Source organism: Nuphar pumila, chromosome 14 (assembly GCF_984573655.1).
Source record: "Nuphar pumila chromosome 14, dmNupPumi1.hap1.1, whole genome shotgun sequence".
Lineage (NCBI taxonomy): Eukaryota > Viridiplantae > Streptophyta > Magnoliopsida > Nymphaeales > Nymphaeaceae > Nuphar > Nuphar pumila.
In genome coordinates, this window is record NC_143262.1 from 79,517,636 (window position 1) to 79,535,920 (window position 18,285).

General features: G+C 39.1%; 1 protein-coding gene across 1 annotated transcript; it reads right to left on the reverse strand.

Annotated features, from left to right (window-relative positions):
* Positions 1-924: 924 nt before the first annotated feature.
* Positions 925-17,281, reverse strand: LOC149817059 (rho GTPase-activating protein 4-like). Its single transcript, XM_089987365.1, has 5 exons — positions 16,510-17,281; positions 3,640-3,760; positions 3,431-3,550; positions 1,858-2,088; positions 925-1,756 (listed from the first exon to the last, which is right to left on the reverse strand). Exons 1-5 carry the CDS (start codon positions 16,908-16,910, stop codon positions 1,184-1,186), a joined length of 1,446 nt encoding a protein of 481 aa, XP_089843491.1. The 5' UTR covers positions 16,911-17,281; the 3' UTR covers positions 925-1,183.
* Positions 17,282-18,285: the final 1,004 nt, after the last annotated feature.

Consider the following 18,285-nt stretch of genomic DNA (forward strand, 5'->3'; position numbering starts at 1 on the left):
TGAATCTGAGATCCAAGGAAATCCTAGGATTAAAACTAGATCTAAAATCGTGTTTTCAGAGAGAGAGATTCATGAATATAAAGCTATTTTTTGCATTATTTGAAACCCATGGCTGCAAGAATCATGGGTTTGGTGCAAGCCCCATTCCAAATACAATCAGAACCAAGGTAAACAAACACACCCTGCCCAATCGGTAATAGAGAAGACATTGATTTTCCAAAGTAACATGTCCACAAATTAAATTGTAAAGATTTGATGGTCCTTGCCACAACTTCGGCCGTCATTTTACATTATATGTGGCCCCTCTTGTAACAATTGGTGGTCACCTTCAAGGTAGTTGTCTAGGATCTTGGACTCATCTACATATCTGGTACTCTGCCCGACTCAGGCCGCGCTTTGAGAGCTCAGCCTGAATATTGTCCGGTCGGGGTCGGGCACAGGGACCAGCCTGAGTGGGCCCTTACTATTGTAAAAAAATATTTTTAACATACAAGAGAGAGATTAAAAAAATATATCTTTAACCCGCCTCTCTCTCTCTCTCTCTCTCTCTCTCTCTCTCTCTCTCTCTATATATATATATATATATATATATATATATATATATATCGCTGGCTGGGGGGGGGGGGGGGAGATTACCCCCTTCGGCAAGCATCTCTCTCATGGGTTTATGGGGTCAAGGGTTTTTCGGGCCAACCCAGTTTATCGGGCCATGGAAGCCCAACCCGATTAGTGTCGGGCCGAACCCGGCCTGATGATAATCAGGGCAGGCTTTTGGCGGCCGTTAGAATCACTCAGGCCTTTACGAGCCCCTTGTCAGGTGATGGCCACCCCTAGTTATACAGGTATCCAAAGTAGGAACGAGATGGGTGTTTGCTATCCTAACCATTTTTGGTAGTACAGATCTTGACAAGGAAGAACCATCTAACAGAAGTCGTCAAAAGAAATTTTTGAGAAATCAATACAGTGAGAAGTTTCATGGATCAACAGAGTTACACTTCAAAGACCTTTGTTAGTGTTGTACAAATTTTAAAAACCACAAAACAGTTGGAAACATCAAACGGAAAATCAAACCAACCATACAAAGCATGCAGACTGTCAACCTTCAAATGTCTGTCTCAAAGACAAAGCAGCAGAACCAACAAACCTGAATTACCCAGAAGCAGTTAGTCATCACCAACCAACTTTACCTCCATGCCTCAACTCGTTCCAAACTTGAATTTATATGGCTTACAATGCTCGTTCCCCTTGATTTCTCGGATGGTAAGGTTGTCTGAACAGTGTCCACATTCTTTGCGTATTTTCTTGCATTTGAACCATTTTTGCTTCTGTGGACACTTCCCTTACTGCCAGTTCTTGAACTAGTTACAACAGTTTTTGTTCCATTAGTAAGAAGTGTGGGCTGAGAAGGCTCCTCCCTTGTGCATTCTTCAACAGAAGCCCTACAACAGACATCAGTTCTTGATTTGTCTTCTTGATCTTCGACACGGCCACCTACATCATCAATCAAAGAACCGTTGTTGGGCTCAGTGGTTTCAAATACATGCTCTTCCTGTTCTTGCTCTCCTTTAGTGCTTGTGCTTAAACAGCACTGTGATGAATTGTGGTGATCATTCTCATCAGAGGGCTCTGACTGGGAAGAGGATGGTGCTGCCTGAAGAATGGCCTCCTGCCTTTCTCTTAACGTCTTTAGAATCAATGTCTTAAGAAAATTCATAACTTGAACTGCGTACATCAATGCACTTAAGGGATCTGCCATCTGCAATTGAGGAACCGTTGATAGAATGTTTCAATAAGAAAAGATAGCTATAAAAATAAGATTCTTAGGAAACAGAAAGAGTAATGGCAACAGGTTAGAACCTGTGTCGTATTTGGTGCAAACACCATAGCAACGTTGCGGGCATTCATCTTGTTTTGCTGCTCCTCTTGAACAACGTCAGCCATCAAATTCACAGCCCAATCCAGCAATGCTGCTTCTGTTGATGGCAAAAGCCCAACAAGTTGGACACAATCCTCTTCCGTATTCGATTGCATCACCTGTTCAGGAGTAATAGAGTCCAGCAGCCCCTTTGGAAGCTCCCTAAACCAAGCCTGAGGAAGCCCCGGAAAGCATAACACAGAAATGGAATTATGAATAACATTATGCCAATTTCAATTTGAAAGATGAGAGAAAACCCTAGAAGAGCAAGAAAACAATGGACTACTACAGGTGGTCTACATGCATGCCATGTGATAAATAACCAGGAGAAAGTCACTGTTTAGGCACCAAGCAAGTTTCACCAGAATATGCTTTAGGAGATCAAGCATTAATCCCACGCTCACCCATCAACAAATAAATTAAGTATTTCTAACAAAAACTATGAAATAATAAAATAAAAGTCATCAATTTTCAAGCCCCACACACTAATATGAAGATAGTTACAAATTGACCGATAAACCAATTTTGGGTTAACAAGATACTAAATAAGTTTGATATCAACTGTACAAGTGGGACAAATATGGCTAAATTGTTTTTACAAAACGATTGGCATGTGTTCACTGCATTCCTTTGTAACTCATCAAAATGTATCTTTTTTCTGTCAAATGACACATATCCCTAAGGGCTTGTTTGGTTCATTCCCATGGAAGGGAGAGCCCTTTCATGGGAAATGGCACGATCTTCTAAAAAATCTTGCCAGCTCAGCTTTCCCTTGAGAAAAGTCCTTTCACATGGGGGGGGGGGGGGGGGGGGAGGGGGGAAGCAAAGGCATTTTCAAGGGAAATAAGTGAGATGCTGGGAACCACATGGGTCAATATGGACTTCCTCTGTGTACCTTTGGGTTTTGTTTCATCCATGGTGGGAAGGTAGTGTCAGCATGGCACTTTCCCAAGAAAATGGCCTGAAACAAACAGGCCCTAAGGGCGCGTCAGGATAACATGTTGACCAGGGAAAGGCAATAGAAATCTCCATTAATAAGGATTTTTAGAAAATAGAGACAACAAGAAAAAATGAGTTTGTGGGCCCAACACATCTTATGCTAAGAACAACCATTGCAACCCAGATAGGTGGCAATAAGTACTCTTCAAAAAGTCTCTTTATTTTATGGGATTGGACAGAATAACAATACCAAGTACATATTAGTAGTGTGTAACAAATGACATAACATGGAATCTATGAACTACTTTTATTAGCATATATGCTGTACATTTTTTTTTATAATAAAAGGAAAAAGTGGCACAGAACATTTTTCAGAATGAAAACCAACAAAAATGATTAAGTTCATGAAGGACAATGAGATTATAAGATGTTCATCTCAAGTAAAGGGTAGGCAAGCTTAAGGAATTTGAGCAAACCCAGCAAAACACGACCAAGACTCGCGAAACCTTGATATAAAACATGCCACATATAGGTAAGTCCATAAGAAGCATATACAGTCAATATGGTAAATAGTACCTTTATCAAACCTGCCAAACAGTGGACATCAATACCATCTGGCACGATGCCCTTGTTCAACTGGTCCCTGACATATTCCTCTTGGCTGTTCTCTGCATTGATTCTAAATATACCCTCAGCCTGCACATTAATTACGATAAGAAAAATCAGGTGAATATTAGGTTTTGAAAATAAAAGCAATACAATCATCAGAATAGAGGAGGGCATACTTGAAGTCCCCCTTGAGCATACAATTTTCTCTGCATCTGCAAAAGTATTGTCGGTATGCTATTGCCTCTAGTGTCATAGGAACATTGCATAGATTCTGTAGAGACCCCAAAAACACTTGTACTGCATAACATATACCCACAGTATGCAGTATGAATTAGAACCAAGAAACTCCAACACATGAATAAAAAAGACCAACAAGTGGAAACACTAGATGAAAGAAAAACATAGAAGCGAAGAGGTTTGCATATTTTCAAACCAATCAGCAAACAGTATAAAATGAAGTTTCTATATCAAACAGTTATATGATTTAAGTAAAGCTCAGGTCAGATCAGGGTCAGCCTGATCCAGATTCAGCTTCAGGTATCATGGCTCAGATATGGGACAATCCAAATCCAAATGGATTTTTTTTCCTATAATAAAAAATCCACTGCCTACCAAATTTGTAAACTGCAATAGGTTGACCCTAACCAACCCTAATGCATCTGAAGGTACAGTTGCTTTATTCCATAGCATTGCTAACAAGTGCAACTGACTATTGGTCACCTAGTGTTCCTCTCATCAAACAGGCCTGTACACATGCACACGCATCACTCATGACAAGGAATAATGGAACACAGGCCCATTAGATGAGAGCAGCACTAGGTGACCAATACAGGTAACCTAACCCGATGTTTTTCTATGCAACCTGTATCCACCTCACACCCAATTGGATTCGCCAAACCTCCTTTTATCTTGATGCCATTTTCCCCTCCCAAACCCAAGAATGGGGATTTATTCAGCCAGGTTTCAGACCGCAAATCTCACCCTTTGACAACCATAGCTTTAACAGCCAAAATGCAGCAGCTAAGCACAATGCAGCCATACAAAAAGAAATAAAGATCTAGTCCAACTTAATGATCAACCCTTACTGATACGAGGAAAAATACACATTGAAAAATACCCACTACTAGACATGACAAATCCAATAAATCTGTAGATGATATTACAAGAGTCGGATGTAGTTTATGTTATGGCACATAAAAAATTATGTACACCAGAAGATCCAATCAGCATGTCTCCCCTTGATAGACCAGCTAGGAATTTGCAGAAATACATGAATATAGCAATCTTATGACTAGGCTACCCAACCAGCTGAGAGTGAGCCTGAGCTTGGGGTCATTAAAGCTTGTTTAAGCTCGTCTAGAACATACATATATAATTATATTGAGCACACTTTTGTTGTACAAGCAAAACACTTGTAGTTTACCATATTTTCCTTCAAAAAGAGATATCATGGGTTCAAAACTTCAAATCCCACATTCATTGTTTAGAAACAAAAAAATTTACAAACATACATACATCAATATATATATATGAGAGAGAGAGAGAGAGATCAGCTCAAGCTCAATCAACCAAGTTTGAAAATAGGTGTTCAAGTTTGCAACCAAGCTCAAGCTCAAGCCGAACTTGAGCCTGGTACCTAAGGCACTGAGCTGAGATCAAGCAGCCCAGGCTCAGACTCAGCTAATCTCATGTGAATCCATAGACATGACAGAACAAGCAACACATTTATTAGTTGTAGTTTGCAAAAATAGAAATCCTTCTTGCAGATGTGATTTGTGCTCCTTGTAATATTATTAAAACTGGTGACAGTTAGTGCAAGGTAACAAACAGAATTTCAAAGGCAATAATCTAGTGAATTTGTTAATATCCATTATTAAATGGCATATCTTGCAGATATATGCAGCTATATTATTCTATCCAACCATAGGATATGAACCATAGAATATGAGCTTTAAGTGAACCATTATTGCTATGTCACACAGACACTCAATTTTACCCTCTGTACCCGTGTCGACAAGCTTGTACCCGTGTCGACACACGTTGACACCTGGACATGCCCTTTTACCCATCGTACACACAAGTTTGTATTCAATTTATAATTTATAATTATATTTTCAGTTTATAACTTTATATTTTCAGTATATAATATATTTTTTAAATATAGCATATATATTTAGATTATATTCAGTTTATTTTGAATTTATTTTGCATTTATGTGATATTTAATATATATATATATATATATAGATAGATAGATAGATAGATAGATAGATAGATAGATAGATAGATAGATAGATAGATAGATAGATAGATAGATAGATAGATACATAGCTGTGTCCCTGTACCCATATTTTTTGGAATTTTCGTGCCGTACCCGTACCCGTACCCGTACCAAGGTGACATCACATTATTGGCTTGAGTAAATTACACTGAAATAATTTCTGTTTAATGCATGAAATCTAAAATTGGTGCATAGGATGCACCAGTTTCTGGACTTAATAAAACAAAATTCCTTGTCATCCTACAATGCTCGTGCTTCATGGGTGTTGAGAACTGTCATATGTTTTACCATTTTGTGAGCTACCCCTTTCCTTATGTACATATCATTATGTATACGGATATTCTTGTATTTTTTCATGGTTTGTTATAGAGTCAACTATTTTTGTCTTGTAGTGCTTTGGAGGGGTTGCCCCCCATTTTATTGTTGTAACTTGTAACCATTCATTTTGTGAAGTAATGAAGTTTCCTTGTGCTTTCCTCTATGCTCTCTCACCCTATTTCCTCTCTTGTTTTGCTTCAATAATGGGCATTCCCAGTCTATCAATATTTCATACAAATTGTCAAGAATCATTGATAATTAGCAAGTTCTATGCACATACATTGTGTGTGCAATGCGCACAGATAAACAAGAAAATTTTACCATCTATTTTACCAACAAGTCCAAAGCATTATCACGTCTGAGGAAGTGAAAATAACATAGTTTGGGAGGCTAAGTGATAAAAAAGCAATATGAAAAACCATGATGAGTGAATGCTGCTAAGTTGCTCAATAGAAAAGAAAAATGAAGATAACTGAACCTTGATACTAAGCAGAGCCGGACCTGTAAAGAGGCCAATGAGGCTTGGGCCTCAGGGCCCCTGGCCCAAAAAAATTTTAGGGGCCCATTTTTAAGACGAATGAGTATTGTCTAGGTAGTTTATATAAATATTTTATATATTTTTATTTAATATAATATAAATATTTGAAATATTATATTTGTTTAACGTGAATGCAAATTTTATTGTTATTTTGATTCGGAGGCACTGCCCCAGAACTCACTATTAATAGGGGGCCCATTTTTTCCCTCCGCCTCAGGCCCCATGAAACACAGGTACGGCTCTGATACTAAGGATAAAGCTTAAAAACAGAGTTATAAAGAAACTTATGGAGAAAAAGGCAGCTCACCAAGTTTAGAAGGCTTATTCTATTATTGGGATTAGGGATACAAATGGTTCAGATCCGGGAACAGATAAATACATGGGGAATCAGATCAGAATAGGATCCAAAACAGCCAAAAATTGCAAAACCTCCTTCCTGGATCTGACCCATTTGCATCCCTAATCGGGATTGACACACTAGCTAAAAGGACTTGTAGCAGAAGAAGATGCAGTTCCTAACAGAATGCCTCTAATAACACGTCCTTGGAGAAGATTCCCTACTGGCAGTGGGGCAAGAACTGACAGTCATCTCAAGGCACATCACAACCTACAGGCAACCGGTCCAGGCTTGGGAAGGCAACTCTGGAAGTCAAAGGGTCCATAGTATCTGCAGCCTTTGTCTGTCACTGCATAGAAATCTTGCCTTTCCACAACCTACCAACCATAACCCCATAGATTATCCATGGAATGTACTACCAATATGACCAGTTTCCTCGCATTAGTGACTCTTTTTGAGTACCAATTTCCAACCACAAATGAGTTCATGGATCAGTTGCTCCAAGCAAAAGCATGAAGAGTTCTCAAAACTAAGAGAAACTGAAAGTATAGAGGTTTTTAAGTGGTCAACGCAAGCAAGAGAGAAGCACAACTGCCATTCTAGAGTAGATCATAGAAGTCTGAGAAGCATAGAGCACTAATCAAGTGAACTTCCAGAAATGTCCTCAAAAAGTGGGCTTCCAGGCCATTAGGGAAGCTTCCATCCACCATAATAATAACCGGGCTATATCTAACCTGCCAAACTAGGGGTTTTATTGCCTATCCAGCAGGTACTAGAAAAATTCAAAAGCTACCTGGAAGGTTAAAAGTTCAACTTAGCCAAACGCTCAGTGTCTCCATTCAGGGGAAAATCTGCTATCACCCTGAACTTAGGCAAATGCTATGTGTCTTCATTCAGGAAGGGTCTGTTGTTAATCTAATTCTCTAGGTGATGCCAACAAACTAGAGAATAAGGCATTACCCTAGCTCCTAGTGATCAATGTTTATCTTACAGCTGATATCGCAAACTAGCTCAGCAGAAAATTGCTGCCCAAAATGAAGAATTTTTAATTTCAATGAGATGATTGAAAGGGTTAAACATATTTTTTTAATAAAACAATTCAAAATTTCTTCATAAGAATAGAGACATAGACCAAAGGGAAATTGGTAAAAAAATATATAAGAAAAAAAAGCAAAAGAGAAACCTGAAGAGAAGCATTTCTTTCAAAAAAAAACAGAGTATGAAATTGTGGCAAAAATGTGATAGATGATGTTAACAAAGAGAAATTTTCTGCAGATTGGAGCTTCATGAACATCATCAATGACTGCCTTGGGTTGTTTAGCTTGCCAGATTTATCTCTATTCTTACATCATTTACTACCATATACCATGAAGAATAAGAATATATATATATATATATATATATATATATATATATATATATATATATATATGAGTAGAGAGTAGCTACCTGCATACACCAATCCGTGCCTACCGCTGCCTGTGGGGCTTTTGAAGGGTTCCTTTTCACGTTCTTCTCGAATCTGACTGTACAGATGTGTTCTATGTGTTTGATTATAGGAATGAACTCTTCGTCATTCGATTCTGACACGTAGGTAGGTTTTTATAAGGTTTGAAAATCGACAGTGCAAAATTTATATAAATATTATAAATATTCAAGGCTTCAAAAATCTTTTTTCTATAGGAAAACACAACCCAAGTGTCATTTCCTAGCAAAGAGACCATGCCGAATGCATCTGCGTGGTCAGATTGGGGAAAAACAACTTGGAAACCCCCTCTTTGGTCATGGTAGGCTGCCATAGGCAGCCACTCTCTCTCTCTCTCTCTTTATATATATATATATATATATATATATACACACACCACAAAACAAAGTAGGACAAGCACAAATCTTACACATACAACATCAACAAAGTCTTCCTCGTCTTATAGGTCATGAAGAACCTTTTAGAAAGCACAATGCATATTCAGCAATACAAAGAAACCAGAATTTACGTGGTTCGGCATTTGCCTACATCCACGGAAGAAAACAATATCATCTTTCTATTACAAGGCAGCACAAATAAATAACAAAACTCGTTCTTTCTGGATAGCTACCAATAAAGTAAAAGAGGTAACTTTCCAAGATAAAGAATCAAGAGTAACCATCGGCTAAGAATAGGGAAGTATATCCTATCCAAAACAAATGCCAACAATCTCCCCCCTCAAGTTGGTAGACAGATATCAATCTATCCCAACTTGCTTATAATATCAAGGTGTTTCTCTTTTCCCAAGGCTTTAGTAAAAACATCGGCAAGTTGATCTTGACTTTTGACATGGGGAGTTTTAATGACTTGAGTCTGGATTTTCTCTCGAATAAAGTGATAGTCGAGATCAATGTGCTTTGTTCTTTCATGAAATACTGGATTAGCTCCAATGTGAATGGCAAATTGATTATCGCATCTTAACTCCATAGGTTCATCAACTTTAATTCCCATATCTGATAACAGAGACTTGATCTAGATGAGTTCACAGGTTCTAAGAGCCATAGAGCGGTATTCCGCTTCAGCACTCGATCGAGCAACAACATTTTGTTTCTTACTACGCCAAGATACTAGATTGCCTCCAACGAACACACAATATCTTGATGTGGATCTCCTATCATTTGGGTCGCCAACCCAATCCACATCAGTATATCCAATAATATTTAAATTATGATTTCTTTTCATCAAGATTCCCTTTCTCGTTGTCCCTTTTAGATACCTGAGGATTTTGTAGGCTGCCTCAAGATGTGATTCTTTGGGTTCATGCATGAACTGACTTATCAGGTTGACTGCATATGTGAGATAAATGAGTTGACCTACAAGTCTTTGGAAGTCATCAACATCTGCCACTGGTTTTCCATCATATTTTCTTAGCTTGCTGCTAGAATCAATCGGAGTGTCTATTGGCTTGGCGCCAAGCATCCCTATATCTTTGAGAAGATCCAAGATATACTTCCTTTGGCAAACGAACACTCCTTTGCTTGAGTGGGCGACCTCTAAACCAAGAAAATATCTTAGCACTCCCAAGTCTTTTATTTCGAATTTGTGATGAAGTCTCTTTTTTACTTGCTTGATCAAGACTTAATCATTTCCTCTCATGATTATGTCATCCACATAAACAAGGATGATAGCAGTTTTGGATCCCTGAATTGAAACAAACATGGAGTGATCAGTAGTGCTTCTTTTAAAACCCATTTCAGTAAGCGTCATACTTAACTTAGCGAACCAAGCTCAAGGAGACTGCTTTAGTCCATAAAGAACCTTTTTTAATCTGCAGGCTACCTTTTCCCGGTCTTGAACCTGATAACCTGGGGGTAATTCCATATATATTTCTTCCTTGCTATGTCACAGGGATTCGGCTAGCGGGGTGCCGCACCCGCGTCGACGTGGGTGCGGGTGTGGCACCGGGTGCGGTCAACCCGACCCTGGGTGTGGTCAACGCACCCAAGTTCATTTTGGTCCAATTCTCGGACTTAAAAAAAAATTGCCAAGAAATTTCTTTTGCCCTATATGTCACAGGGTTTCTCCAACTAGGTGTCGCACCCACACCCGCACTCGATGCGGTCAACCTAACCCTGGGTGCAGTCAACGCACCCAGGGTCATTTATGTCCAACTTTTGGACTTTATATATATATATATATATATATATATATATATATATATATAAGTTTTTATATTTTTGCCGCACCCAGGTTTTTTGAAAGTGCCGCACCCCCGCACCCGCACCCATGTGACATAGCTTCCTTGAGATCTCCGTGAAGAAAAGCATTTTTCACATCGGATTGAAACATTTTTCAATTCTTATTCGCGGCAACTGATAGAAGAATTCTTATAGAATTCATTTTAACTACAGGCGCAAAGGTTTTATTATAGTCAATTCCCTCTATTTGAGTGTAGCCTTCCGCAACCAATCTTGCTTTATACCTTTCAATGGAGCCATTGCTATTATACTTGATCTTGTAAATCCAACGACATCCCATAAGCTTTTTTCTTTCAGTTTCAGGATGATGGACTATTTCCCAAGTACCATTTTTTTTTAGAGCCTGAATTTTCTCTGCCATAGTTTTTCTCCATTTAGGGTCAAGGTTAGGTTCTTGAAAAGTGTTGGGTTCACGGTGAGCATAGACACTAAGGGCATAGGATATGTAAGACGATGAGAGGCCTTTAAGGGAGAAATAATTCTGGATGGGGTGAGACGTGGAATGTGCAGATGAGGAAGAGGCCAAATAGGTGTAGAAATCATTCAGACGTACAGGTAATCTGGAAATGCGACTAGATCTTCTAGTGGGAGCAACATTAGGGGTACTATTGGAATTTGGTTCATCAGCAACATTGTTTTGGTTTGACTCGATTTGGGTGTTTGGAGTCGGATTAGGCGAGTTTTGAAGATCTGTAGCATAAAATCCATCACTGTTTTGAATGTTTGGAAGAGCCAGTTTGATTCCCATTCCAATCTCCCCCTGCGGATGAACCTCATCAAAGGAAGTAACCAGTTCTTGAAAGAAACATTCATGTTCAAAAAAATGAACATCTCTTGAGATATAAATTTTTTTCTGATGTGGATTAAAACATCGGTAGCCCTTTTTTACTGTAGAGTATCCCAAAAAACACATTTTACCGATCAGAGCTCAAGTTTATCGCTGCTTTTGGCTTGCATGTGAACAAACACCTTGCATCCAAAAACCCATAAGTGAGAAATAGATGTGTTTATTATAGACTATTTTCAGAGGTACACGTCCTTCAATAGAGGAACTGGGTAGATGGTTAGAAATATAGAAGGCGGTTCCAATAGCTTCAGACCAATATTCTTTGGGAATGTTTTTTTCAAACATAATTGCTTTGGCAACATTAAGCAACTGCCGATTTTTCCGTTCTGCGACTCTATTGTGTTGTGGAGTCCCAGTGCAAAATTTTTGAGGCAAAATCCCATGTTATTAAAAAAAAATCTCTCATAGTGGCGTTGACAAATTCACCCCCATTATCGGACTGCAAGACCTTGATTTTCTTATCAAACTGGGTGGAGACCAATTGATAAAATTCTGAAAACACTCTTGAAACTTCACCTTTATTTTTAAGAAAATAAATCCAAGTTGCACGTGAGTGATCATCAATGAATGTAACAAAATAGTTATACCCCAAATGTGATGGTACTGGGGCAGGCCTCCAGACATCAGAGCGTATCAACTGAAACATAAATTCATATCTACTATGAGAGTGGGAAAAAGGTAGACGAGTTGCTTTGGCATATTCGCAAGCATCACATGCATTTGAAACCGAGGGTAAATGTGGCAATAACTGGTTTTGAGCCTTTTGTGAGGGATGACCTAGTCTAGCATGCCACAACAAGTTTAATTCCTTGGGATTGTAAGCAACGAGCGCTTTAGCACTATCATAAAAAAAATATAGTCCATCGTGTTGGTGACCGTTACCAATCACAGTCTATGTCTTTTGATCCTGAAAAATCACATTGTCAGCAGAAAATATAGCTAAACAAGCTTGGCTCTTGGTGATGCGACTGACAGATAATAAGCTAGCGGGAAATCTTGGAACATAAAGAACTCTTGAAGCAGCATGTTTATCAAAAAAATGGGTTGTACAGATTCCTTCTACCAGGACTTGACTCCCATCGGCAATGGATACGGATTTCTCTGTAGTGTTTCGAATATCATGAAGTTGAGATACTTGTCTTGTCATGTGCTTGGATGCTCCAGTGTCCACAATCCATTTTTCAGGTAAATTTTTGGAAGAAAAGCAACAAGTAATACCTGTCGTATCTTCATGTGCTGGATCGGTTGATGCAGGAACCGCAAGATGCATTCTAAATTTGCAGCATAGGAGTCTTTTTGGTTAATGGCTTTAGATGGTCTGCCATGTAGACCCCAACATCTATCCTTTGTATGGCCAAACTTCTTATAGTAGCTGCAACGAAATCTAGGCCTTTTTGAATTATCCTTCTGATCAACGATGGCAGCGATGGTGGGATAGTGTAACGCCTTGAATGCCAATTTCTCAGTAGTAGATTTGATGGTTTGAGAGGAGGGATTCATGACATTTCGTCTGGTCTCCTCACGCTGAATAATAGAGCACACACTGTTGAAGGTAGGTAACGGTGTTGTCATGAGGATCTGACTTCTCAGGGATTCAAACTCGGGCTTAAGACCCGCTAACAGTTTGAAAATTTTGTCTTCCTCTATACGTGTTTTAATGATCTCAGGGTCGATAGTGATGGGACGGTATTGAGCCAGTTTGTCTCATAGGCCTCGAAGAGTCCCCAAATAAGTATGAAAGGGTTTTTCTTGCTGAGTGAGGAGAGAAATTTCTTGTTGAATTTGGTAAACACAGGCAAGATTATTTTGCTCTTCATACACATCGTGAATACTTTCCCACATCTCTTGGGCGGTTTCTAAAAAAAGAAAACCCTCAGCAATGCTTGAATCCATGGAATTAAGAAGCCACGACATTACCAAATGATTTGCAGACTCCCATTCGTCATAATGGATGTCATCCTATTGTGGACGAGGGATTTTTCCCGTAACAAGACCCAACTTCCCTTTGCCACTCAGAAACAAGCCGGCTGCCTTAGACCACCTTATATAATTGGTTCCATTTAATGGAACAGTGGTAATCTTAAGGGTGGGATTTGGTTCTTGAACCATTTTAGCATTTACAGAGTTTTGTGAGGATGTATCCATAATGACACACTAGATCAGAGAGATACCTTGAAGAGACGATGTAGGCAACCGAAGAGAAAGATGAAAAACGCCACAACGATCAATCAAAGCTATACGAGATCAGAGAAACAAGGAGCTCTGATACCATGTTAGAAAGCACAATGCATATTCAGCAATACAAAGAAACCAGAATTTACTTGGTTTGGTATTTGCCTACATCCACGGAGGAAAACGATCTCATCTTTCTCATATGTTAATCACATCTTTCTATTACAAGGCAGCACAAATAAATAACAAAACTCAATCTTTCTGGATAGCTACCAATAAAGTAAAAGAGGTAACTTTCCAAGATAAGCATGGTAAGAATCAAGAGTAACCGTCAGCTAAGAATAGGGAAGTATATCCTATCCAAAACAAACGCCAACAGAACCTTCTATGCAGATCAAATAAGATAACTATTTAATTGAAAAAAGTCTCACAAAGTAGGAAAAATCACATCTCACTTTCTCAAAGGTCGTCTTTAAAGGTCAAGAAGGATCATTCTGTCAAAGACAGAAGCATTACATATAACTGCTAAAAAGATGCTAGACAAGATCCACCCACTCATAATAACTAATGCCAGAATCATTTCTATGCTAAGCTATTAAAAATAGCTGCTCAAGAAAACAGATCATTAAGATTAGAAAAACAATGATTTCGCGAATTTGGCAATTGCACAACATAACTGACCGCAGAAACTATATCCAAATATAACATGAAAATTACACCAAATGCAAATTAGCTGTAAGCGTTGAAATGTACTAAATGATATCAGAGCAGCCCATGTACAATAAATCCTAGTTAACAAATCAATGTGAAACTGTAAATCTTCTAAGCAGTTGACTTGGCTTTGAAAAGCAATAGGGTACACCACATCGTGCTTCCCTCTTATGCAAAACAGAGTGCTAATCTATAAAAATAGTGAAAAAGCTTTGAAGCACATAAAACAAACTTTCTGGATACTAAAAGCATTAAATAATTTCAGAAGAGCCCTATTCAACAAAACATAGATAACAAGTCTATGTAAAACCAGAAGATCTAGTAAAGTTCTGCCATGCCTTTGAAAAGCAAAATGCTACATGATATGTTGCTGACCTCCTACACAATACAGAGCCCTCAATCCATATAAAGAGAACAGAAGCTTTTAAGTGAACAAAAACAAACCATCTTTGGGAAGCTATTAGTTGTTGCATCACCAGATTGATTAAAGATGTTATAAAAGACAGCATGTAGAAAATTAGAAGTTTCAATTAACTCGAATAAATTCAACCATTTCCAAGTTGGATCATGGATCAATATTTCAACTCAGTATACGTTCTATATAAAGATAGAGTTGTTAGACCAACTAGTTTGCATTTTATTTACCACACAACACTCAAAAGAACAGATTATGCTTTAACCTACACAAATGAATTCAAAGTGAAATAGGTTCTGGTTTCGTGCTAAAGGAATAAGATTAAAGGGTTATTATAAATTTGCATTAATAATGAGCATGTAAAGCCATTCATGATTGTGAAACTCATTATTCATGTTCCATTGACATTATTTACCACGTAGCAAGATTTTTAGGTTTATAATCACATTTTTTAAGAGTAACTATTATCGTATTGTAATATCTCATTAATTCATTATTGTGAAACCACAACAAAACTCGTGCTGTTTAATTCTGCGTGAAAAAATAAAGTTGAAAAAAGAGTTTAGTACGAGTTTCTATCAAATACTAAACAAGTCTCTGTACATGATTTGAGTTTCTCAAGTATCTGGGACGAGTTTGAAGCTTATATGAGATTAATTTCTTTAGTATATCATACTCATATATATGACTTAAAATATGTTTCACACTGATGCCGAGTACAGGTACTCCTGAAACGCAAAACACAAAGGAACATCGAGTACCGATGCAACTATGTGCAAAAACCTCTTTAAAAAGTTAACTGCCTATCTCATTAAATTTCATAAATAATATTCACTACCAAAAAACCAAAACAAATACAATAAAAAGACACAAGGGGTTTGGCGTAGTGGGATGGGATCTAGACTGTTTGACGGGCAGTCTAGGTTCAAATCCCATGGGCGTCATCCCCTAAGCCTAAGCCTAAGCCTAAGCTTGGCAATTCCCTGGGTCGAGGAGTAAGCTATTGAAGTTTTACGGCAGGCTGAGCCAGAGCAGTTAGGTCTCTGCACCTGGGAAGGTTTCTCCGAGGAAAAAAAAACAAATACAATAAGGATGTCGTCAACCATTTTAGCAACAAAGCGTACCAACCACAGGTATCCAGTAACTCAATAAAAAACGACCACCTCATTAATGTCACAGTGGCTTTGATTGATTTAGACTTTCACCGGCACTCTAATGAGACAATAAGCCTCGGGAACGAGGAGGCAAGCCCCCTCCATCTTCAGTATATCTTGCTCATCCGACATGGCATGAATCACCGGACCTGCACTCGTCGGATACGGACGACCACAGTCCGACCTTACCAGCACCGGAGGTTTATTAATCAAGAACCGAACCCCCGAAACCCACTTTCTTTTCAACCAAAGTAAAAAAAAAAAACTAAATTCTTAGTGCTTTTAATAGTTTTTCATTCGGGATTGAACTTAATTTTCCGCTGTTTTCTTTGATTCTGGGGTGTTAAGGTAAGGTAGGGGTTTCATTGACTCATCAAAATGCAATTCCATTATCACCAATCAGGCAATCACTTCTTTGAGGTAAAAATCCCCTTCCCAAGAAACCAACAAACCATAGAGAGAGAGGGAGATCCAACAGAATGAATTCTGAAAAAATACTAAAAAAAAGCAACACAAACACAAAGCAAGCCGATTCAAGAGACACACAGACCTGGCACTAGGAGCCCTCCTCGGCACCTCAGGCTCAAACTCATCAGGCAACCCCAAGAACCCATTGAACCTATCGAAGGTGACATGGGCAACGTGCCTCGCATCCGTGGGCCACCCGATCTCCATGGAGCTCAGCTCCTCCTCCCTATCCGTATTGCAGGGCATCATGGACTTCCTGAAAGCAGCCACCAACAGAGACAACAAGGAGAGAGTAACCCCCCCACCTTCCTCTACCTCCTCCTCCACCCTCCCCTCCAAATCCTCCCTACCAACCAACAGATTGGCCGGAGAACTCAAGTGTGCATGATGGGTCTGCAACCCCCCACCACCAACATTCTCTGAAGGGTGGAAAGGAGAGCTTGGGGAGGAAGAAAACCGAGGGCTCTGGAGAATCTCAGTCATGGTCGGCACCCAAGAGGAGAAAAGAAAAAAAATTATTAAAAATGGGGTGTTGGGGTCAGGTTTGGAGGGATAGGGGTGAAGAAAGAGCACGGTTGAGCTCTCTTAGTTGCGCGGTTTCCTCTCTCTCTCTCTCTCTCTCTCTCTCTTTCTCTTCCTTCCAATTTGAATCCACTCTTTCTCTCTTCTTTTCTCTCTCTTCTATTTTGATAATAATTTGGTGGGACGTGAGAACCATGAGGGGTCGTCTGTTGTGATTTGCTGCAGCTGGAGGAATTGATGGGTTTGATTTGAAGCAAAGATTTTTTAGGGAAGAATTTAAGGGACGCGTCACAAAATACTTTTTGTTTCGTGTTGTGTTCGCTTCATGTCATGATGAGAGGAGGACCCTCTCCGCTTCTTTATGGTGTTCTTTCCGGATGTGGGTCCTCCGTCTTTCTGGGGGTTGTGTGTCTGGGCTTTTTCGGATGTCAATGAATCTGATTTTATCAGATATCCAACAGAATTTGATTTGGTTTAGCTGCATTTGGTTAGTCAAAATCATATGAGATCATAATCGGATGCTGATATGTCCGGATCTGTTTACATATAAAAAAGCAGATATGGTAAGAGTTTTTCATCATCCAAGTAGGGATGGCAGTGGACCTATAAGAGAGAGATTTTGGCATTGGGCTCAAGAGATTGGAAAGTGAGTCTCTCTAGGTTTACTACGACACATCAAGTGGACCTATGAGAGAGAGAGAGAGAGAGATTTTGGCATTGGGCTCGAGAGCTTGGACAAGTGAAAGTGAGTCTCTCTAAGTTAATAAGACACACAGGCTGGACCTAGGCCTTGACAATGTCTGAAATCATGTTCCTCAGACCTAATACAAGACAAATACCATTTTATTGTTTCTTACGAGGCTGTCTAATGACAACTTAGCAGCTTAAGCATGTTGGTTCTAATTTCATAAATTCAAGCAGCCGAGCTAGACTAGAACAGTCCATCACTCAGTCAGACTCCGCTTGCAAAGCAAGAACAAGATGGAAATTGTGATCATTCACCAAGTACCTTAATGTTGCTTACATATGCTGGGTTCTGTGGCTGGGCCAAGCAAACTGGACTGGGGATGTAAACAGTTTGGATTCGGGTTGAATGTAGCTAATACCAGTTTAGATCGGATATTGACTGATTGGAGATGTATTCAGATGAGAAAAGACTAAAACTGAATCCGATTAACATGCATGTAATCGGATTCGACAACATCAGAGCCGTTGACATCCCTAAACTGGACTGACAAATAGCACCATAAGAAGATCAACCCTGGGTTTGGGTATCAATATGAGCCAAGCAGGCTGGCCAAACCAACAATAAGTATCACTTCTAATTCAATATGGC